Below are 26,170 nucleotides of genomic sequence, written 5' to 3'. Positions count from 1 at the left end.
TTGCTGCTAGTACAGAAGTCCATTACATTAGATTTTACCACAGTGTATCAGTCTCTGTGTACAATGTTCTTCTGGTTCTGCTCCTTTCACTCTGCATCAATTCCTGGAGGTCGTTCCAGTTCACCTGGAATTCCTCCAGTTTATTATTCCTTTGAGCACAATAGTATTCCATCACCAGCAGATACCACAATTTGTTCAGCCATTCTCCAATCGAAGGACATTCCCTCATTTTCCAATTTTTTGCCACCACAAAGAGTGTGGCTATAAATATTTCAAAAACATTATTATAAGAGGGGATCTATGGATTTTGCCTGACTGATAAGAATCTGGTGTATTTGGAGAAATAAGAATTAATACAAATGAAAGAGTCAAATTGATGGTACTGACCAAACTCATATATATCGGTAGACCTATGGCTGATTAGGACAGTTGATTATTGAATAATCAATAATAATCAATAAATATTTATTAAGTGCTGAGCTCTGTGGATAAAACAAAGTAGAAGACAGCTTCTGCTCTTGATTAACTTACAATCTAATAGTGTAGACAACATGCAAACAACTTTATACAAATGTGATATACAGGATAAATTGGAAATAATAAAGAGGGAAATGACTAGAGTTAAGGATGAGTGGAAAAGACTTTCTGCAGAAGACGAAATTTTGTTGAGGACTCAAAGGGAGCCAGGAGACAGAGATGGGTAGAGAGCTTTCCAGGCATGGGGACAGCCACTGACAAAGCCAAGAATCAGGATATATTCATATCAGTATTATGGGATCAACGAGTACCTAGTGGGGTATAAGTTGAAAGAAGATTGGAAAGATCAGGTATGGAACAGGAACATAATGAGGCCAAGATCAAAGAGCTCATTCACAAATGGTCTCATTAGTTTCACTGTGTTCTGTGGTCACAGAATGCAATGCTCCTTCCAAATAACCACTCAGAAACTACATGCTACATTATTACTACCAGTAAACCTATGTAAATGTGGATTGATTATTAGTCTTCTATGCTTTGTGGGAGTGAATAGGGGGAGGAGTAAAATTCATGCCTTCCTGATTATAAATCAAACCATCATGTTCATATTCTAAAGAAAAGCATGCCTGTGAGAATCATTGAAGTTCTAATATATCTTCTTTACGAATAGTTATAGCCAATAAATTTAACAAAATTTTATTAGGCTCATGTTAGGCACTGGACATACAAAGAAAAACTAAAAAGAAACAGTTCCTTATTGGAGAGATTCCACTTATACATATGTAGGTAAATAGATATTAGACCTGTGATTTTAGTCTTTTAAGGAACTTTTAGGAGAGGAAACTCCCTTTATCAATGAAGGTTCCTACTTTCTCTGCATTCTCTAGTTTTTTAGAGAAGAGGTATCAAATGCTACCACAATTGAAATATACCCAGAATAGATTAAAATGTAATTGGGAAACATTTAATAAAATAAATAAAAATAGGACATAGATCATAGAAATATAGCATACATATAATATATGAATAATTCTAAGTTAATATGTGGCAGCAGGGGTCCTTATATATGCTTCATTATCACCCCCATCCCCTTTTATTTGAGTTTGATACCAATGAGAGGTTAAATAATTTGCCCAGGATCACATAGCTATTATGGAACAGAGACATGTGTTCCTGGTTGGGGGCTAACTCTGGAGCCTCTTCACCATACTGCCTCTTAGTAAATGTCTTATTTGAGGGGAGAACATTAATAGCTGGGGAGTATTGGCATTAAAGAAGAGTTTTCAGAGAAGCTTGTGCTTGAGTTGAATCTTGAAAGAAGCTAAAGATTCTTGGAGGTAGAGATGTTGAGGGACATTCTGGGCACTGGAAATATATTTTGCAAATGCCCAGAGTTGGGAGATGGATTGGCAAGCTCAGGAATAGTTGGTTCTGGTTTGATTGGAATGTACAATATGAGCAAAGGAAGAAGACTGAAAAGGTAGATTAGAGTCAAGATTGTAGAAGGCTTTAAATATCAGGCTGAGTTTTTATTTTATGTTAGAGAGAATAAAGAACCACTGAAGGCTTTGCAAGGGGCATGACATGGTCAGTACTGTTCCACAGGAAGATGCTTTGGGTAGCTATGGTTTGGAGAAAAAGAGATTCTGGAAGCATATGATGATTTATTTTAATTAGGGTAGGATACTGTGAATGGACAGAGGGGGAATGGATGAGAAATATATTATGGTGGTATAAACTATTTCTTCCTTAACTCCATTAAAAAAGAAAAGAATAATTAAATAATAGTGATGATGATGACATGTAACTTTAATAGGGAATTTCACATTTGATCATCATAGCAACCTTTTGAAGAAGGTAAGTACTAGTAACCAGAAGACAGCTGGCAGAACAAAATTCATTATGAGGACATAGTAAAGCATAACTCTAAGCAAGGTGGGGTTTTGGGATGACTGGAAAAGAAAGCAGTGGATGGATTAGGTAAGCAGATAACAAAAAGAGAGGGAGAAGGTCTTTTCATTTGGAACAAAAGCACTGTGCCACTTGGGAAGAAATGCAAACTAAAGAAGAATCTTTATATGTGTCAAAAGGAATTAATACTATTTGCAACTACCACTGTTGCCTAGGTTTTTTCAGTTACACATACATACATACATACATACATACATACATACATATAATTATATACTCAATAGCTAGTGCCTCATAGCTAGACAGCATTTCAAAGTGGTATTAATACACATATGCACGGGGGCTGACAAAAGAAGTTTTAAAAGTCAACCCTTAGTGCCTTCTTTGTGCCAGACACTGTGCTAACTACTAGGGATACAATGAAAAAGAAATTGTAAAAAAACCAGGATCCTCTCAAGGAGCTCATAGTCTAATGGGGAAGACAACTTGCAAACAAATATGCACCAGTAAGATACCAGTAGGTTAAACTGAAGATATTCAATAGAGGATGAAAAAGATAGAAATCAGGATTAAGCTGCCCTTTGAAAGGCTAGCAAAAAGGATATATTTTTCCATAAGACTTCACCCCACGGACCTCTAATCCAATTTATTCTGATGAGATCCATACTCAAATTTCCACAATGGTAGGGAAGACCAAGATATAAACTTAGAAGAAAACACAATGTGAAAGCCGCTACATGCAAAACCTCAAAAAAAAATGCTAATTAAACCTAAACCTAATAAGAATTCCTGGAAGAAGTATCATCTGCAAAGGAGATGTTAGAAGCCTTCCTAAAAGGATCAGGAGTGAAAAAAGATGCCCATTATCACCACTATTATTTAATATTTTTAATAATAATTTAATAATTTAATATATAGTAATACAGTAATAATAATTACTGTACCAGAAATGTTAGCGTTATTAATAAGAGAAAGAAGTTGAAGGAGTTAGAGTAGGCAAAGAGCGAACAAAACTATCACTTTTGGTCAATGATATGATGTATACTTAAAGAATCCCAGAGAATCAACTAAAAAAACTAGTTGAAATAATTAATAACTTTGGCAGAATTGCAGGATACAAAATAAAGCCACATAAATCATCATCATCTCTACATATTGCCAACAAAGTCTGGCAGCAAGAGTTAGAAAGAGAAATTCCATTTAAAATCACTCTAGACCAGTGATGGGCAAACTTTTAAAAGAGGGGGCCAAAGAAAAGGACATGCTCATCTGTCAGTCTGTTTCTAGGGCAAGTTTTTCGAAGTTTCATTGTATTGTATCCTACTCATTGTATTTGTCAGATTAGGAATAATGCTGCACTTCCAGATAGAACATTTCAGGGGGCCACATCTGGCCCACAGGTTGTAGTTTGCCCATCACTGCTCTAGACAATATAAAATATTTGGAAATCTATTTGTCAAGACAAACACAGTAATTATATGACCACAATTACAAAACAATTGTCACCAAATAAAGTTAGAACTAAATACTTGGAAAAACATTAATTGCTCACAGTTAGGCCAAACTAATATAATAAAAATGACAATCCTACCTAATTTAATTTACTTATTCAGTGCCATACCTATCAAACTACCAAAAAACTATTTTATAGAACAAGAAAAGTAATAATAAAATTCATCTGGGAGAACAAAAGGTCAAGAATATCAAGCAAATGAATGAAAAAAAATGTGAAGGATAGTGGCCTAGCAGTACCAGATCTTAAACTGTACTATAAAGCAGTAATCATCAAAACAATCTGGTACTGGCCAAGAAATAAAAGGGTGGCTCAATGGAATAGAATAGGGGTAAATGACCTCAGCAATCTAGTGTTAGATAAATCCAAAGATCCTAGCTTTTGAGATTTTTTTCTGATTTATATATAAAGGGTAATATTATAAGTAAGTTAGGGGAACATAGAATAGTTTACTTGTTAGATCTATGGAGAAGAGAAGAATTTATGACAAAATAAGAGATGGACAACATTACAAGATGTAAAATGAATAATTCTGATTATATTAAATTTAAAAGTTTTTGTACAAACAAAACCAATGCAACCAAGATTAGAAGGGAAACAACAAACTGGGGAAAATAATTTATAACAAATTTCTCTGATAAAAGTCTTCATTTCTCAAACATTTAAAGAAGAATACAAGTTATTCCCCAATTGACAAATGTTCAAAGGACATGAATAAGAAGTTTTCAGATGAAGAAATCAAAGCTATCAATAATCATTTGAAAAAAATGTATTAAATCCTTCCTGATTAGAAAATGCAATTAAAACAACTCTGAGTTAATGCCTAACACCTACAGATTGGCCAATATGGCAGTAAAGGAAAACGATAAATGTTGGAGGGGATGTGGCAAAACTGGGACACTAATGCACTGAGGGTGTAGTCATGAACTGATCCAGTCATTTGGAGGGCAAATTGGAACTATGCCCAAAGGGATATCAGTGTATGCATTGATCCAGTAATATCACTACTAGTTCTATATTCCATAGATAAAAAGCAGAGTAAAGGCCTACTTGTACAAAAATATTTAAAGCTGCTCTTTTTATGGTGGTAAAGACTTGGAAATTGAAGATTTGTCCAACAATTGGGGAATGGATGAACAAATTGTGGTATATAATAGTGATAGAATAATATTGTGCTGCACAGAATGATGGAAAGACTTTCATTGACTGATGCAATGAAATAAGCAGAACCAGGATAACATTGTTCACACTAACAGCAACATTGTTGAATGATTGACTGTGATAGACTTAGCTTCTCTCAGCAATACAAAGATCCAGGGCAATTCTGAGGAACTTGGGGAAAAAAGAATGTTATCTGCCTCCAGAGAGAGAACTGTTGGAGTCAGAATACAGATGAAATAATTTTTCAATTGTTTATTTGGGTTGATATTTTGGTGTTTTGGTTTTATAAGATTACTCACAAAAATGAACAATATGGAAAAATAAATAAAATTTAAAATTAAAAAAAATTCCTAGAAGAGATAAAAATAGCATGTCCATATTCTCTTACTAGAGGAAGAAATAAAATCCCCTTAACTCATCAACCCATAACATCATCAAAGAACATACTTCATCAAAAAATAGATGAGGAATATCCTTGACTAGTTGCCTACACACATATATATAATCACATATATAGTATATTCTATTTAAACTACTAGAGCTTAAAATTGCACTAAGATTTTTTGGGATACACCATATATATAGCACAGAGAGGATATAAAAATTGATTTATCTTCTATATAGTTTCATGAACATAATTTAAAAATGTAAAACACATTGCTATTCATTGGAATAAAAAAGTTTATTAATAGCTTTCTCATGGAGGTTAATCTTATGTCTGTTTGATATATGAAAAGGTAGCTTTTCTACCTTTATTAGAGTAATTAGTGTCTATCAGTTAATGATAATGATTTGAATTTCCACAAGTATGATCAAAATGTAAATTTATCTCATTTTATGGTAGAAATCCAGGCTTAAACAATATTTTCACATACAATTCTACCCAGATATTACTTAAACCAACAATTATATTTCAACAGAACTATAGAAAGTGTATTGAATCATAAATTTCTTTATTCTTATTTGATTGTTAGTTAATATATTACACAGCTGTGTGCTTAAGTAATATTGTACATGTGGAACTAGAATGGCTAAGTGTGAAAAACCTTTAGGGTCATCAGTTCTGAACTGAACTGAACATAATGAATAAATATCTGCTTAAGGAGAAAACTTGTCCAGCTGCTTTTTTTAAAGTCATCAAATAAAAATTTTTCAAAGACCATATTGAAAAGCACATTCTAATGGGAACCTCATTTTATTTGTTTTGCTTTGGTATTGTATTACTGAAAACTTTCAAAAGTATGTTGATATTTTAAATGATTCTAGAAGACTTTAGAGAAGAGAGAAGTTAAATGAAGTAACAAAGCCATACTAACTACAAATAGGCAGAATACAAAGAGTATCACACTTTTTATTTGAATTTAGAAAAACATCTATTGCTGGAAAAAACTGAGTCCCCTCTGCATTTCAGTCACCAAATTTAATTATTTCTCTAGCAATTGCATTTATTCAATGGAAAGTATTTGCTTAAAGACCACTGAATATAAAATTTGTTTATTTCAAAATGAATAAATGCAAGTTCTTCAGTTCTTCTTTTAAAAATCCTTTGTAACATTTGACATTTGGTCAGAAAGAGATTATGGGGACCCTCTGATAGAACTAGGAGCAGCTAGTACTAATTAGTAACTATTGCTCTACACAGTTCTGGATTTTAGTTCTTGGGAGAAAGGAAGTTTTTGCCCTTTTGGTCAGTCACAAGGTAGGACCTGGTCACCATTGCAGGGCCAAGAGAAGCACTAGAATTTGTGACTGTAAGTGAGTAGGGGTCCTTCTTTGGTAAAGACCACAACACAGACCAGGATAGGTCATGCCTCTCCCCGTGTCATACCTTCTTGAAAGCACAAAAAAAAACTTGTGGACTCTCAGAAATAGCTCTGAAAACATCAGCACAAAAAAGCTAGAAGTTTGGGACAATGCCTTCCCACCCATAGGTAAGCAGACTCCAGCTTTAACATAAAGTTAAAAGTCAAGAAAAAAAAATAAGCAAACAGCAAAAACAACAACAAAAAAAACCTTGTTGATAAAAAGCTACTATAGAGGCAGAAAAGACCACCGGATATAAATTTAGAAGATAACAATGTAAAAATGTCTATAAGCAAAGTCTCAAACAAAAATGCTAATTTGATCCAAAGCCATTAAGAATTGCTGGAAGGGTTTTTCCTAAAAGAGGGAAAAGTGGTAGAAGAAAAATTGCGGAAAGAAATGAGATTGATGCAATAAAATTGTGAAAATAAATTATCAGTGGTAAAAGACATACACACACGAATAGTGAATAAAATAACACTTTATAAAACAGATTTGTCCTAATGGTAAAGGAGGCACAGAAATTCACTGAAGAAAAAGAACTTCCTAAAAAGACAGAATTGGCCAAATTGGGGGGGGGGGGGATAAAAGTACAAATGCTCACTGAAGAAAATAATTCTTTATCAATTAGAATTGAGCAAGTGGAAGCTAATGACTTCATCAGATTTTGACAAACAATAAAACAAAGAAAAAAGGATGAAAAATAGAAAAATGTGAGATAGCTTAGTGGAAAACAACTAAACTGGAAAATGAATTGAGGAGTATAATTTAAGAATTACTAAATTACCCGAATGCTAAAATTTTTTAAAAAAGAAACTAGGTATCATATTTCAAGAAATTATCAAGGAAAACTGCTCCAAAATCTTAAACCCAAAAGGTAAAATAGAAATTGAAAGACTACACCAATCACTTCCAGAAAGCATTTTCAAAATGAAAACTCCCAGGAATATTATAGCTAAATTCTAGTGTTTCCAAGTCAAAGAGAAAATATTTCAAGTAGCTAGAAAGAAACTATTCAAGTTTCATGGAACCACAGTCAGGATCACACAAGATTTAGTGGCTTCTATATTAAAGGAGCAGAGGGCTTGGAATATAATATTGTAGAAAGCAAAGAATTACCAGCAAGAACCACCTACTCAGCAAAATTGAGTCTACTTCTTCAAGGAAAAAAATGATTAGTTGAATAGAGAACTTCAAAGCATTCCTGATATTTAAAAAAAATCAGTGCTGAATAGAAAACTGACATTCAAACACAAAACCCAAGGAAATTATATAAAGGTAAATGTGAAAGAATAATCATGAGGGACTCTATAAGTTTCAGTTTCTAAATGGGAAGATGATATATGTAACTCCTAAGAACTTTATCATTTTTAGAGCAGCTAAAAAAATCTACTTGGCAGCATGAGTATGAGTCAGTTATATTGGGATGATCTCAAAAAAATGTAGGTATGAGAAAGAGGGATACACTGGGAGAAAGTGGAAGGAAGAGGTAGAATGTAGAAAATTTTCTGATAAATGAGGCATTCAGTGTAATAGTAAAGCATTAGAAATTAAAAGGATGTTCATTAATTGGGGAATGTCTGAACAAATTGTGGGATATGATGGTGGAGGATGGAATACTTTTTTGCTGTAAGAAACAATGAGCAAGGTGATTTTGGAAAAACCTTGAAAAACCCACATGAACTGATACGAAATGAGGTAAGCAGAACCAGGGTAACATTGTACATAGTAATAGCAATATTGTAGAATAATCAAAGGTGATTGATTTAGCTACTCTCAGTAATACAAAGATCCAGGACAATTCTGAGGGACTTAGGACAAAGAAGGTTATCTACCTCCAGAGAAAGAACTGTGGGAGTCAGAATATAGATGAAAGCATACAATTTTTCACTTATTTCTTTGGGTTTTTGTTCTGGAGTTTGAATTTTATAGGATTATTTGGTTACAAAAATGAATAATACAGAAATATCTTTTGCATGATAATACATATATAATGCAGAACAAATTGCTTGCCATCTCTGAGAAGGGGAAGAAAAGGGAAGAAGAGAGACAATTTGGATCATATAACTTTGGAAAACTCATGTGTAAATTTGTTATTACATGTAATTAGAAAAACATACAAATAAAAGAAGCATAGAAGAAAGAGGTTTCATAGTAGAGAGGAAAATGAGAGGGATGAAGGGCAATGCTTGAACCTCTCACTGGAAATAATTCAAAATGGGAAGAATACACACACACACACACACTGAATTGAGCATAGAACTCTATCTTATTCAATAGAAAAATAGAGGGGAAAAAGATAAGAGATATGGGTTGGGGTATGATAAAAGGGAAAGTGGATGAAGGGAAGTAGTAGTCAGAAGCCAAACAAAATTTTGAGGAAGCACAGGATAAAAAGACAGAGAGAGAGAAGAATAAATAGAAGAAAATGAAATGGAGGGAAATATATAGTTAATCAAAACTGTGAATAGGATGCACTAATCTGCAAAATGGAAGCAGATAATAAAATGAAGTAGAAACCAGAATCCAACAATTTGTTGGATACAAGAGTCACTTGAAAAAGAAAAACATACACCACTAAAATAAAAGTTTGAAAGCAGAACCTAATATGCTTTAACTAAAGTGAAAAAAAACAAAAAACAAAAATAAAAAAAACAGGGGTAGCAATCATTATCACAGATAAAGCAAAAATAAATTCAATTAAAAGAGATAATTAAAGAAATTACATTTTGCTAAGAGGTACGATAGACAATGAAGTAACATCAAAAATTTTCTACAGCAAGTTTTTCTAATAGAGGTCTCATTTCTCAAATAAATGACTGAGTTATATTTATCAAAATAAGAGCCATTCCCCAATTTTTATAACCAAGAGATATGAATAGGCAGTTTTCAGAAGAAGAAATCAAAGCTATCTATAGTCATATAAAGTGTTCGAAATCATTATTGATTAGGGCAGTGATGGGCAAACTTTTTAAAGAGGGGGCCAGAGGAAAGAAAATGCTTATCTGTCAGTCTGTATCTGAGGCAACTCTTTCTAAGTTTCATTGTATTGTATCCTACTCATTGCATTTGTCAGATTAGGAATAATGTCAAGCAGCCAGACAGAACATTTCAGGGAGCTGCATCTGGCCTGCAGGCCGTCGTTTCCCCACCACTGGATTAGGGAAAGTTAAACTAACTTGAGATACCACCTTAAACCTATCAGAAATGGAAAATGCCGGAGTACTGGAGGGGATGAAGGAAAAGAGTTAAAGGAATTGTTGGCGGAGTTGTGAACGGGTCCAACTATACTGTAGAACAATCTGGAAATAGGTCCAAAGGGTTATAAAATTGTACATACCCTTTAATTCAGCAATAACACTGCCAGACTGTTCCCTAAAAAATTCAAAGCAAAAGGAACTATATTTACAAAATTTTTTATGGCAGCTCTTTTTTGTGTGGGCCAAGGCTTGAATATAGAAGGGATGCTCGTCAATTTGGAAATGGCTGAATAAATTGTGGCATATGATTGTGATGGGATGCTATTATGCTAGAAAAGGAAATCTTCAGGAAAAATAAAACATTGGAAGATCTATATGAACTGATGCAAAGCTAAGTGAGAATTGGGAGATCATTGTTGCAAAGTAACAGCAACATTGTAATAATCATCGGCTATGAAAAACTTAGAGACTCAGATCAATACAATGATCTAAGACGGTTCCAAGGGACTCATGATGAAAATGCTATCTACCTCCAGAGAGAGAACTGACCTACTCTGATTGCAAACTGAAGTAATTTTCTCACTTTATTTAGCTTTTTGCTTTGTTTTACAATATGACTAAAATGGGAATATATTTTTCATGATTTCACATGTATAATTGATATCATATTCTTTGCCTTTTCAGGGAGAAGCAGGTGGAAAAGAGGAAGAGAATCTAAAACTTAAATTTTTTTTTAAGATTCTTAAAAATAAAATTTTAAAAGGCTACAAAAGAGACTAATCATTAAATACACTCTGGATTCCAGGATCTTAAATCCTGTTGGTGGAGAAAACGTGTGTGTGTGTGTGTGTGTGTGTGTGTGTGTGTGTGTGTGTGTGTGTGTATTTGTTAATAACAGAGTGAATGCAAGGATATTGGGAAATGAGGAAGCTCTAAATATTTGGGTCCAGAGACCTTAGGAAAATCCTTAAGTAGGACAATGTGGCATGTTTCCTGAATTTCAAAGGAAACTAAGAATTGGAAGAGGCACAAGTGAGAATGAATTGAATTCCAAGCCACGATGAAGAAGCTAATGTGGGGAAATTATCAGAGACTTCCTGGTTAAGATGGCAGCAGAGTAAAAAGCAGCTGCTTAACCTCTCCTAAACAAAACACATAGGACTCCTCAAGAAGACATAAAAACAAATCCAGAGGAATGAAGGGACTCCACAACAGGGCGCAGCATTGAAGGTACATGGAATTGGGGCATTTCCATGCTATAAGGGGGTGAAACAGCTCTCACTAAAATGCAAGCTGAGCAACCCCCTCCCCCAACCCACACCACCTACAGTGCCAAAGCCAGCCCAAAAAAGCTAGAGCAAGCTTGGTGCATTCATTAAGTCCTTGGCAGCTAACAAGGGTCACCAGGGCCTGTTCCTGAGAGCTGCAAGACTTAAGACCCCAAGAGGCTAAAAGAACACGTGGACATTGAACACAGACCTTGAGCACAGGCTCAAGCGCATGCTCTTGGGTCCACGGATCCTGAGCGCAGGAGTAGACTCGGATCCTGAGCACAGGAATGGACCTTGAGTGAGAAACCAGTGCAGAGGGGTGCATGACTGTGGAAACATTGCCCTGAAACTGTTAAAGGAGACTAGGACAGAGGAACAAGGAAGGGGACCACCAGGAGGCTTGACCCTGAGAACAACTAGATCTGAGACTTCAGGAGCCTAGAGAGTGCAAACAGACCCTGGGTGTGAGGATAAACCTGAGAGGGCACAGGGCTAACAATGGCAAGCCAGAGACAAGAACCTCAAAAGAGAAAGATAATCAAGAAGAAATCTGTAACACTTGACAACTTTTACACTGAGAAAATCCAGACAATAGAGCAAACAGCAGAGGATAACAAACAAGTAATCACATGCAAACCTTCCCAAAATAATGAAAACTGGTCACAAGCTATTGAAGAGTTCCAATCTGAGATGATGAGAAAGATGGAAGAGATCTGGCAAAAAAAAATAACAGTTTAAAAGGCATAATTTCACAATTGGAAAGTGAGGCAAATCAATTGAAGACCAGAAATGACCAGATTGAAAAGGAAAACTAAAAGATTATAGCTGAAAACCAAAATATTATAACTGAAAACCAGTGCCTAAAGGCTAGAATTGAGCAATCAGAAGCTAATGATCTCTCAAGACAGCAAAAACAAATAAAACAAAGTCAAAAGACTGATAAAATAGAAGGAAACATGAAATATCTAATTGAGAAATTCACAGATCACGAAAACAGGGGTAGAAGAGACATTCTGAGAATCATTGATCTTCCTGAAAAAGCAGAAATTAATAGAAATTTGGACTCCATACTAAAAGAAATTATTCAGCAAAATTGCCCTAAAGTTCTACAACAAGAGAGTAATATAGACATTGAAAGGATGCATAGATCACCCTCCACACTAGATCCTTAAAAAAGACAACCCCCAGGAATATAATAGCCAAATTCAAGAGCTTACAAGTAAAAGAAGAAATCTTAAAAGAAGCCAGAAAGAGACAATTCAGATATCAAGGAGCACCAATCAGGATCACACAGGATCTGACAGCCTCCACACTAAAAGATCACAAAGCTTGGAATATGATATTCAGAAAGGAAAGAGAACTGGGTCTACAACCAAGGATCACCTACCCATCAAAACTAACTATATACTTCCAGGGGAAAGATTCGGCATTCAACAAGATAGAAGATTTCCAAGTATTTGCACAGAAGAGACTAGGACTAAATGGAAAGTTCGATATCCAACCACAAAAATCAGAAGAAACATAAAAAGGTAAATATAAAACAAAGGGGAAAGAAAGAAAACTCTTATTTTTTAAATTTGCCTCTTTAAGGGCTTCAATAAGATCTAATTATTTGTATTCCTATGTGGAGAAATGTTATGTATAATTCTCTGTAGTGAACGTTATTCATTATTATAGTACTCACTATTACAGTAATCAGAAGAATTTTATACATAGGAAGAGGTTGGAATACTAAATGGTCTAAGATGATATGGGGGGTGGAAAAGAGGGGGGTGAATAGTAGAGGACACCAAGAGAAACTTGAATGAATAAGAAAAATAGGATAATCTATTACAAACAAAGAGGGCATGGGAAGGGGAAGGGTTGAATACTATCATAAGAAGGAGAGGAAGAGAGCATTAAGAGGTAATATTTAAACCTTACTCTCAGTGTAATTAACCCTGAGAGGGAAGAGTAGCTATATTATCCATTGGGATATAAAACTCTATCTAACCCTACTGAGAAAGTCAGAAGGGATAAACCAAGGGGAGCAGGGAAGTGTGGAGGTCAAAAAAGGGAGGGGAGAAAGGGGTGGGATTTCATTAGGCCTTTAAAAATAAAAATAGGGGAATAATAAGGGAGGGAGTAGAAAGGGAAGTTAATCAAGGGAGGGGACAAGGGTTACTGGCTTAAAGCCAACCACTGGTTTAAAAGGAAAAAGTTTAAGGAGAAGGGGTAGAACTAGGAGAGGATACCAAAATGTTGGAGAATACACAACTGATAATTATAACTCTGAATGTGAATGGGATGAACTCACCCATAAAATGGAAGCAAACAGCAGAGTGGATTAGAAACAAAATCCTACCATATGTGGTCTACAAGAAACACATATGAGGCGGGTGGACATACACAGGTTTAAGGTAAAGGGCTTGAACAAAATCTTTTGGGCATCAAATGAGAAAAAGAAGGCTGAAGTGGTGATTTGTGATTTCTGACAAAGCCAAAGTAAAAATAGATATGATTAAAAAAGACAGGGAAGGCCATTACATCCTGATTAAAGGTAGCATAGACAATGAGGAAATAACAGTGCTCAATATGTATGCACCAAGTGGCACAGCATCCAAATTCATAAAGGAGAAACTGGCAGAGCTCAAGAAGGAAATAGATAGTAAAACCATACTAGTGGGAGATCTAAATATTCCTCTTTCTGATCTAGATAAATCAAACCAAAAAATAAATAAGAAAGAGGTAAGAGAGGTGAATGAAGTCCTAGAAAAATTAGAGCTAATAGATATGTGGAGAAAAATAAATAGGGGCAAAAAGGAATACACCTTCTTTTCAGCTGCACATGGTACATTCACAAAGATTGACCATGTAATGGGGCATAAAAACATTGCAAACAAATGCAAAAGGGCAGAAATAATAAATGTAATCTTCTCAGATCATAATGCAATAAAAATAATTATTAGTAAGGGCACCTGAACAGGCAAATCAAAAACGAATTGGAAATTAAATAATATGATTCTCCAAAACCAGTTAGTCAAAGAAGAAATCATAGAAACAATCAACAATTTCATTGAAGAGAATGACAATGATGAGACATCCTACCAAACTCTGTGGGATGCAGCCAAGGCAGTACTCAGGGATAAATTTATATCCTTGAGTGCATATATTAACAAACTAGGGAGGGCAGAGATTAATGAATTGGGAATACAACTTAAAAAATTAGAAAGCGAGCAAATTAAAAATCTCCAGATGAAAACTAAATTAGAAATACTAAAAATTAAGGGAGAAATTAATAAAATTGAAAGTAAAAGAACTATTGAATTAATAAATAAGACTAGAAGCTGGTATTTTGAAAAAACAGATAAAATAGACAAAGTACTAGTCAATCTAATAAGAAAAAGGAAAGAAGAAAACCAAATTGACAGTATTAAAGATGAAAAGGGAAACCTCACCTCTAATGAAGGGGAAATCAAGGCAATCACTAAGAACTATTTCACCCAATTACATGGCAACAAATATTACAATTTAGGAGATATGAATGAATATCTACAAAAATATAAATTGCCTAGATTAACAGCAGAAGAAATAGAATACCTAAATAATCCCATATCAGAAATAGAAATCGAACAAGCCATCAAAGAACTCCCTAAGAAAAAATCACCAGGGCCTGATGGATTCACAAGTGAATTCTTTCAGACATTCAAAGAGCAACTAATCCGAATACTATACAAATTATTTGATATGATAAGCAAAGAAGGAGTCCTACCAAATTCCTTTTATGACACAAATATGGTACTGATTCCAAAGCCAGGTAGATCAAAAACAGAGAAAGAAAACTACAGACCAATCTCCCTAATGAACATAGATGCAAAAAACTTAAATAGAATACTAGCAAAGAGACTCCAGCAAGTGATAAAGAGGATCATCCACCATGATCATGTGGGATTTATACCAGGAATGCAAGGATGGTTCAACATTAGGAAAACCATCCACATAATTGACCATATCAACAATCTAACAAACATAAATCACATTATTATTTCGATAGATGCAAAAAAAAAAGCCTTTGACAAAAGACAGCACCCATTCCTATTGAAAACCCTGGAAAGTATAGGAATAGAAGGATCTTTCCTAAAAATAATAAACATTATATACTTAAAACCATCAACAAGCATCATATGCAATGGGGATAAATTAGAAGCCTTCCCAATAAGATCAGGAGTAAAACAAGGATGCCCATTATCACCTCTATTATTCAACACAGTACTAGAAACACTAGCAGTAGCAATTAGAGAAGAAAAAGAAATTGAAGGTATCAAAATAGGCAATGAGGAGACTAAGCTATCACTCTTTGCGGATGATATGATGGTCTACTTAAAAAATCCTAAAGAATCAACTAAGAAGCTTGTAGAAAGAATCAACAACTTTAGCAAAGTTGCAGGATACAAAATAAATGCACATAAATCATCAGCATTTCTATATATTTCCAACACATTAGAGCAGCAAGAGGTAGAAAGAGAAACACCATTTAAAATCACCCTAGACAATATAAAATACTTAGGAATCTATCTACCAAAACAAATAGATCAATTATACAAAAACAACTACAAAACACTTTCCAAACAAATAAAACTAGATCTAAACAATTGGAAAAACATTGATTGCTTATGGGTAGGATGAGCTAATATAATGAAAATGATCATTCTACCCAAATTAATTTACCTATTTAGCGCCATACCTATCAAACTACCAAAAAACTTCTTTACTGAATTAGGAAAAACTATAACAAATTTCATTTGCAATAACAAAAGATCAAGAATATCAAGGGAAATAATGAAAAAAAATGTGAAGGAAGGGGGCCTAGCAGTACCAGATATTAAACTATACTATAAAGCAGCAGTCATCAAAACAATATGGTACTGGCTAAGAGACAGAGAGGAGGATCAGTGGAATAGACTTGGGGTAAATGACATCAGCAAGACAGTATATGATAAACCCAAAGAGCCCAACTTTTGGGACATGGATCCACTATTTGACAAAAACTGCTGGGAAATTTGGAAAACAATATGGGAGAGATTAGGTTTAGATCAATATCTCACACCCTACACCAAGATAAATTCAGAATGGATGAACGACTTGAATATAAAGAGGGAAACCATAAACAAGTTAAGTAAACACAAAATAGTATACCTGTCAGATCTCTGGGAAAGGAAAGATTTTAAAACCAAGCAAGAGTTAGAGAAAATTACAAAAATGTAAAATAAATGGTTTTGATTATATTAAACTAAAAAGCTTTTGTACAAACAAAAACAATGTAGTCAAAATCAGAAGGGAAACAACAAATTGGGAAAAAATCTTTATAACAAAAAACTCTGACAGGGGTCTAATTACTCAAATATACAAGGAGTTAAAGCAATTGTATAAAAAATCAAGCCATTCCCCAATTGATAAATGGGCAAGAGACATGAATAAGCAATTTTCAAGTAACGAAATCAAAAGTATCAATAAGCACATGAGAAAGTGTTCTAAATCTCTAATAATTAGAGAAATGCAAATCAAAACAACTCTGAGGTATCACCTCACACCTAGCAGATTGGCTAAAATGAAAGAAGGGGAGAGTAATGAATGCTGGAGGGGATGTGGCAAAATTGGGACATTAATGCATTGCTGGTGGAGCTGTGAACTGATCTAACCATTCTGGATGGCAATTTGGAACTATGCTCAAAGGGCTATAAAAGAATGCCTGCCCTTTGATCCAGGCATACCATTGTTGGGTTTATACCCCAAAGAGATCATAGATAAACAGACTTGTACGAAAATATTTATAGCTGGGCTTTTTGTGGTGGCAAAAAACTGGAAAAGGAGGGTAAGTCCTTCAATTGGGGAATGGCTGAACAAATTGTGGTATATGCTGGTGACGGAATACTATTGTGCTCTAAGGAATAATAAACTGGAGGAATTCCATGTGAACTGGAAAGACCTCCAGGAATTGATGCAGAGAGAAAGGAGCAGAACCAGAAGAACATTGTACACAGAGACAAATACACTGTGGTAAAATAGAATGTAATGGACTTCTGTACTAACAGCAATTCCAGGACAATTCTTAGGGATTTATGGAAAAGAATGCTTCCCATATTCAGAGGAAGAACTACAGGAGTGGAAACACAGAAAAAAAAAAGCAGCTGCTTGAACACATGGGTTTAGGCAGACATGATTGGGGATTTTCATTTGAAACTACCATATCAATGCAATGATCAACAATTTGGAAATAGGTCTTGATCGATGACACATGTTAAAACCAGTGGAAATGCACATTGGTAAGGGGTGCAGGGAGCGTGAGGGGTGAAGGGGAAAGTACGAGCATGAATCATGTAATCATATTAACTTATCTAAAAAAGTGAATATTAATAAATGTTAAAAAAAAGAAGCTAAAAAAAGTCTACAAAAATCCTTTGCATAAATGTCATCAGGGACTCACGATAACATGTTTGTGTGGGAAAAAGAAAACAAAAACTTGAAAAAAGTTTTTTCAGTTGGTCATGTTTGATATGAAACATCAAGTTCAGATCAAAGTAGCAGGTGGTCCTATTCCCCATACTTCATGCTGGTCAGAACACTTATGAAGAAATATGACCAGTTTTAGACATTGTACTTTAAGTTATCAATAGTGTAAACAGCATACAGAAATGGGTAACGAAGATGTTAAAGTCAAATAACTATGCCAAGTGAAGGAAAAGAACATCTTTAGCCTGTAAGAGCCAAAACTTGCATTGGAAGTGAGGAAGGGAAGGGAGATGTCACATGATAGCTAACTTTAAATATCTAAAGAAATAGTATGAGGATGAGAAATTTAAAACTCTATATTGTTCCACTTTGAATGAAAAATTTCCTCATGAGGAGTTTCCCTACACAGATGAAATAACAGGAATCAACAAAAAAATAGATGTATTGCTCTATTTTGGGCATGCCCAAATTACCTAATATGGAGGTACCCTGAGGGATCTTTGGATCATGAGCAAATTGGCCTACATGAAGGCTCTTTGTATCTCCTGTCATATGGGTATTTGGGTTCTCCTTTGATTGGCTGTGCAGACAGAAAAGGCCTAAAGTACAGAATGCACATAAAAGTGAAGGTGTGGTATGTTTGCATAAATGTATATGTTTACATAAGCAGTGGTAGCCAATTTGCAAAAATTTTATATTTAGGCATGTACAAATAGAACTATAAAAATGCACATATAAAATGATGGGTGGAGTTGTAAATATAAGCAATGTGAATCATTAAGTAAAACATAGAAGCTTATGTTAAATGTCAGTCTCTAAGAGTCCAACTTGAAAAACAAAATGCATGTAAGAAACTGATACAGAAGATGAAGTTACTCTTAATAACAAGAAACTTATCATTATGTTGGGAAAACAACAACTTCTACCTTTCCTCTCTCCCCTCTATAATCTGCCTTCAGATTGTGAGGCTCTAATTTTTGAGGCTCTAATTTTTGTCTACATGACATTAAAAAAACACACTCTTAAAAGTATAGAAACCGCAAATCAAATAAATGATTAAACAAGAACTAAATTAATCCAGTGATATCACCAATTATTTTAAACTTACCTGATTATTATATGCATCGGGTGCAAGTTTCTTATATGTAGGTGCCATAAGAGTGGATAGGTTTTGCAAATGGGATTCCAATTTCTCTTCCTGTATAAAATTAAATATTATACAGATCAATCATATATTTACTTTATATTTACTTTCTCTTCATTTGTAGGCAATTAACTTTGATTTGACTACATTTTTGGTACAAATCAAAAATGTGCTCCTTTACTTATAAAACCTTATACTTTAAAATATAGGATTTTTTGGCATGACACCATAATATTTAAATGCAAAATAAACTAATATTGTCATCTAAATGTTTTATCCATGGACCACCAAATATCCGGTTCTTTAGAAATGTCTGTTGGATTGATTTCTGTGTCTGACAACATACCTTATACTATAGAAACACAACTCACATTTGGAAAGAAAAAAAAATGTTTCATCATTCTCTCACTTTCCCATTAGAACCCAAAGGACATAATGAATTATGTGACAAATATTTTTAAGCTAATTTGAAAGAAAACAAAGGCAGACTCCAAGCCAATTACAGGTTTATTGAGAGAAACTGGTATCTCTCAGGAAAGCTTGGTCATTAGGTTACCTCCCATCTAAGACAATTGAATGAGTTTCCCATCCTTTATATACACCAATATTACATCATACAAGATCTCAAGAGCCACCCTGAATAGGTCAACCATTTTAGTCATCTGCTCTGACCTGGGACAGTTCACTTCTTGTACTTGGGTTGGTGTTCTAGCTTCATGAGGAGATGCCTCAGTTTCTTACTCAGTCCTGATTAGTTAGTATGGTCCTTAAGATGATATGATAGATCACAACCTTATAATCATGAAAGGTCTGAGGCCACCAACACTCCTATGGATATGACCTGTATGGTATTCTAAGTTGGTAGGTCTTCTGCTTAGAGGGTATGACATGTCCCACAAATAAGAAACACCCTATTGCAAAATATTGACTTATACTTTTATAGTATAAAGAGAAAAATAGTTAAATCTACTCCACTAGTTTAGCTTTATAATGCATTAATTTTACTTAATAACCCTATAAAATATATTTCCTATAATTCTATTAATCACTAATCAATCAATATCTCAGATTAATAACTTCCTTTGGCTAAATACTGTTTTTATCTAAGATTTGGGGTCTTATTTAAAGGGATTCTCATTCTCTTCAGTCCCTCCTCTGATCTGAAGAAAAATGCCTACATTTTCCTGTTGATCATCACAATCTATGTTTAAAATAGTTGCCATAGAGGACAGTTATCTAACCTCAGTGCCAAATCCATAGGGGGAAGTTCCCTACTGACATGCACCTATACAATTATTCATCCAAGACTGAATGAATGGGTATAATTTATAGGGAATTAATTATAATTACATGATTACAATACATACTTAGCAAAATAACAATATACTTATTGAAGCAGAATCAGAGAACATAAGACATTAAACTGAATAATGTGGAGGTGTCATCACAGGGTCAACCACAAACCGACTCTACCTCTTCCTCTTCCTCCTCAATAGATTTAAAAGAACAAATGAGGTACAAAGCCAGAACATCAATGTCAACAAAAACATGATTTCCACACATTAAACACAGTAAACTATAAGTCCTTATGAAATGTCTTTAAAGCTCTGGTAGCTTCAGGGGACAAGATGGTTTCAATGGTCAATTAACATGCATTTTGTTCTTGATTTGCATTATAAACTGATTTCTAAGATATCTTAAAAAACACTGTCACTTCTACTAGAATTACTTCCAAAAGAGTGGTAAGAAGCCAAAAAGAAATGCAAGCATTCTTATTTCCTAATGGACAGGGAGAGTAAGAAACTTGCTTATAATTAGGGCAGTGTGGTATGGTTCCCATAAAAGATTCATTAAATGCAATGGGGTAATCAAGAGCTAATTCAACACTGGTAAAATTCATGAGTTCAGGGTCTAAATTCATGAGCTCTGAGATAATCTGATTGAAACCTTTACTAACACTAAGGAAGAGGTCCCAATAATTAGGGAAGTTTTTATTGGAGAATTCACCAGACCCATCCTCTGAGATATAAGTATTAGTTACCACCAAATAATCAGTAACCATTTTGACAGTGGTGAACAAAGAGGTTAAATTTGTAATTTTTTGTATGAACTCCTTAACAGTAAAATTGTTTTTGGTTAGGTTTTGTATGCTGATATCATTCAGTTTGTGAAAGTGATATTATCAAGATCTAGTGTGATAAGTTCTTTGAGTACAATGGATTTAGCATACAATGTAGACCCAAAGAGCTGGTTGTTTCAGTATATACTCTTTATTCAGGAGTACTTTAGACTTATAATACCCTGTGAAATCAGTGAGCTTGTTAAATTCACTGAGTGCTGTAGGTTCAAAGGTAATTTCCATAGGATTTACTGAGATGGTATCACCAGAACCAGTAACATTTCAGGTGAAACATGCAAACAAACCTTTTTTATTTTTGTTATTAAAGGGTGTAGCATGACCACAACAGGAGTAGTGATTTCATGTGATTGTTTTGAGATAATCATTTCCCTAACCCATACAAGTTGTATAAGACTCCAAAAATCAAATTTTAAGAGTACACATAAAATCAGTACCATTAGTAAAACAACTTTTCGCTAATACTTGTAAGATATTTTTGAAAAAAGATGTTAGTCCTTTCAATACAATAAAGGAATCCTATTTTATGCCAGCAACATTTCATAGAGGATGGACAAGAATTAGTATCTCCAGGGGAACATAAAAGGAAAAAGAATTTATATTTCATTAAGCATCAAATTACACATTATAGTGGGCGAAAGATTAGCTGTTGTTTTGATATATGAAGTCCCAACAAGAAAAGGACATATTAGCAGAACATAAACCATTAACAAAATCTCATGTCTAAAAGGGCATATATCAGGGAATCTTTGGAACAGATGAGCCACTATCTTAGGCCAGACTAGAACTAGGGCTATCAAGAGAATTAATAGAATTCCTACCCAAAGTATATTAGACATTAACAAAGACTGCCAGAATACTTTAGGTCTTCAGGAACATTGTAGGATTCCATTATAAGTGAACAAAAGGTGCAGGTTTCAAGTGAGAACAATGAAACCAGAAGCCTTTTTGACTAATCTTAATAGCAGTTGGAGTGGTCAGGGGAACTTTTAAAGGGCTTTCCCAGGCAGGTTATAATACACTAGAATTTTGAGAGTTCTTAGTATAAACATAATTACCTGACTGGAAATTATGCAGTGAGAAATCTATAGGCTCAGTCTGTACCATGACTCTGACTGATTGCAATTCTTTTAAGTTGTTGTGTAATTCTCTTACATATGTGGAGAGAATCAAATCCCTTCCCACCATGGTGGTATATACTAGTGACAAGGTTTTTGATTTTAAAGGAGGATGGCCAAATGACATTTCATAAGCGAATATGAGGCAATCTCCCTATAGGTCTGCTCCTCAAATAGAAAAGAGTTAAAGGCAAACATCTGGCCACTTCAAATGAGTTTCATTGGATAGTTTTCCAGGCAATCCCTTTAGCTTTTTATTCATACATTCTACTTGTCCTGATGAGTAAGGATGGTAGGGAGTTTGAAAGCTTAAATTAATTCCCACAAGCATATCTAGCCAGGAAAATATCAATATAACGAGAACCACAGATCAGAGTCTGTTAGAGCGGGGGGCCCATACCTTGGAACAATTTCTTTTAAAATTATTTTTGACACAAAGGCTACATCTGCTTTTAACTTGGAAATGCATCTATCCATCTAGTTAACTGATCAACTCTTATAGGACAATGTTTTAAATGTCCATCTTAGGCATATAAACAAAATCAAATTTTCAATTTTCAAAGAATTGAGAAGCCAGAGGGTGACCACCATATGCCACCTTTTTTAAAAGCATGTTGATTAAAAGTCAAACATATAGGACAACCAATATGAGAAGCCTCAAAAGTGATGCCAGGAGCTATCAATTCCCTCCTAATTGTGTCTAATATACTTTGTGTGACTCAATATCAACCAGCATGAACTGCTAGACAGTTCTTAGGAAGGAAAGGCTTACCATCTAGATTCATCCATATCCCAGATACCCATTTTGCATTATATTGCTGTTTCCAAGTCTCCACTTCAGGGTCATCATTTGTGGGTGAGGCCTCTGATTTTTGCTGCTTACATCTCCAATTTCATCTTTGTCAGTAGAGGTGTCATCTTGCAGGAACATTAGTACAGAAGGATCTTATATAGCTGCTTGTTTTGCAGCAGCATCAGTCAGTGCATTTCCCTTGATATAGAGTTAGTTCTTCTTGTGTAAGCAGAGCAATGGATTACCTCAAGCTTCTTTGGTAATTTTATGGCTTCTAATAAATCCTTAAGTAAGAATATGCAATTGTTTTCTTGATGATGTAAGAAATTCTCTCTGCTTTCAAATCATCCCAATGGTATGGCATACTCCAAAAGCATACTGCGAGTCAGTAAAAATATTTGTACTTTCTCTTGATACAATTTGACAGGCTTTAGTCAATGCTATAAATTCAGCAGCTTGAGCATTGAGATTAGGAGGAAAGGAGGCTGCCCATATAACACTGTAGTCTTAAACAATATTAGCTCCCATAAACAGCTCCCCTTCTTTCATGAAAGAAGAACAATCTGCATATAATTCCAACTCCAGAATTTCTAAGGGAATATCATTAAGATCATCACGGGGCTTTTCAGCTAGATACACATCTGGTTGCAATCATGGAGTGACTCCCCTGAAACTGGGAGGTCAGATAACAAGGTAGAAGGATTTATGGTGGCACACCTTTTTATGGTGATGTTCTCATTTCCCAATAAGAGTCACTTCATATATAGCCAGCGGCTGATTTAGGCCCTGTGTCGTAATAGCAAAGCCTGCATTTCATGAGCACATACCCTCCTCTTGTGCACAAATAGGGTAAAAGGTTTACTGTAGTCAGTAAGTCCAAGAGCTGGAGCTTTCTTTCTTTCTTTTTTTTTTTTTTTTTTTACCTTTTTTTGTTTAAAAAACAAAACAATAAAAAACCCAAATATATATATATGTATATGTATATATACACACACATATAGATATATGTATGTATGTATGTATGTATAGAAAAATGTTTCTTGAGACAAAGAACAAGAAGTCTCCAGGGTAAACAAAACAAATAAGCTGGGCCTGGCAGGGACCTAGATAAATTACATCAATATCAACCAGGGCTCTTAAAGGTCCAGTATACTGAACTTCTGACTTGGTCAAGCTGGGGATCCTAGAGCCAACTAGTGAGCATGGAGCCTCCAACCTTTCCTATCATCTATTGCTTTTCCCCAGTATTTAAGAAGGGGGAGAACTTGTGGAGAACAAATGTACTGAGAGGCTAATACTTAGCTCTCTCAGGACCATCAGGTGTTCTATATCCATCTGCAAGGGTTCTGTAATGGAGCTTCTGCTCAAGCCAGTTAAAGGTTTTACAATTTCCACAAAGGTTGGGATACATCCTGCAATATCCAGCAGCTCCTAATATTGCCCATACCTATTTCTTAGTCCATGGCACAGTGAGATGTTGTAGAGCCTGCATTCTTTTTGTTGATGTAGTTCTTTTTCCTGGAGAAAGAATAAAAGCTAGATACTCTAGCTCAGATTGATACAATTGCACTTTAGATGAAGAGATCTTAAGTCCTCACTGGTGCAGCTCCAAAACCAGCTGATAGCTATTTTGATTGTATATTTCTTCATTAGGTGAAGCTAGGAGAAGATCATCAACATACTAGATCAAAACTGAATCCTTAAATTTAATAGTGAAAAGATACTTTTGAGGGGCAGCTGGGTAGCTCAGTGGATTGAGAGTCAAGCCTAGAGACGGGAGGTCCTAGGTTCAAATCTGACCTCAGGCACTTCCCAGCTGTGTGACCCTGGACAAGTCACTTGACCCCCACTGCCCACCCTTACCACTCTTCTGCCTTGGAGCCAATACACAGTATTGACTCCAAGACAGAAGGTAAGGGTTTTAAAAAAAGATACCTTTGAAGAATTTAAGAAAATATTGTCAGGAAATTAACAAAATCTTGAGGCAATCTGGCCCAAGTATTTTGTTGATTAAGCCAGTAAAGCTAAACAGGTACTGTGATTCTGGATTTATAAGAATGGAATGGAAGGCAGCGCATAAATCAAATACTTAAAAACAAGTAGTGGTACAAGGTATGGCAGACACAATTGTACTTGGATTTGGCACTACAGAATGTAAAGGTACAACATAAGCGTTAACAATACAAAGATCCTGGACAAAGCAATACATATGCTTACCGTTAGGACCAGGTTTTGGCTTCTTCACTGGAAGAATAGGACTATTGACAGGAGATCTGCATGGAACAATAATTCCCTTTTCAATAAGAGAATTTATAATTGGGGTTATGGCTTTAATAACCTCTTTAGAGAGAGGATACTGAGGTACAGATGGTGGTTTCCCTCCTCTCACAGCAACAGAAAGTGGGCAGCTGACTTAAGAAGTACCATATCAGATGGAGAATTTGTCCAAACATCACTACGTAAATTATCTGATATTGTTAGAATCTTATGTATCACTATCAATGAAGTAGTAGATTCTTCAATCTGATTCAGAATAGCCATAAACAGAGGTGTCAGTAGGTTTACATCAGGTACTTGTATTAGCATAGTATTATCAGGTTGACAATAGATAATAGTTTGAAGTTTACACAATAAATTTCTTCCCAAAAGATTAGTAGGTGATCATGGTATCAATAAAAATGAATGTATAACAGTTATGTGGCCAATTAAAACTTCAAGTGTGGACAATGGTGGAATATTTTGGCTATTTCCCTCTACCTCTACTACTGATATTTTCTTAATAATACTGACTTTACCCTTAGGTATGGATTTTAAAACAGATATAGGAGCTCCAGTATGTATCAAACAACTGCAATCAACTCCTTCAATGCACAAGGTGACCCTAAGAAAGGGAGAGGCATGGACAGAGATAACAGGGGCAAAGGATACAAAAAAGTCTTTTATCTTCTCTACCTCTCCCCTACACCAGTGATGGGCAAACTAAGTGGGCCAGATGTGGCTCCCTGAAATGTTCTATCCAGCCATGAGACATTATTCCTAATCTGATGAATACAATGAATAGGATACAAAACAATGAACCTTCGAAAGAGTTGCCTTAGAAACAGACTGACAGATGAGCATTCCCTTTCCTTTGGCCCCCTCTTTAAAAAGTTT

The 26,170-nt window shown here is 34.9% G+C and overlaps 1 protein-coding gene across 1 annotated transcript in view; it reads right to left on the bottom strand.

The window, feature by feature from the left end:
- The window catches only part of TET2 (tet methylcytosine dioxygenase 2), a 60,792-nt gene that overhangs the window by 15,179 nt on the left and 19,443 nt on the right, over positions 1 to 26,170 (bottom strand). Inside the window, exon 6 of the mRNA XM_044682144.1 lies at positions 18,934 to 19,023. Within this exon, the coding sequence (XP_044538079.1) occupies positions 18,934 to 19,023 (90 nt within the window). The remainder of the gene's footprint in view (positions 1 to 18,933; positions 19,024 to 26,170) is intronic.

The sequence above is a fragment of the Gracilinanus agilis genome, chromosome 6 (genome assembly GCF_016433145.1).
Source record: "Gracilinanus agilis isolate LMUSP501 chromosome 6, AgileGrace, whole genome shotgun sequence".
Classification (NCBI taxonomy): domain Eukaryota; kingdom Metazoa; phylum Chordata; class Mammalia; order Didelphimorphia; family Didelphidae; genus Gracilinanus; species Gracilinanus agilis.
Note: the sequence above shows the minus strand (reverse complement) of the source record. Positions and strands in the feature narration are given on the sequence as shown.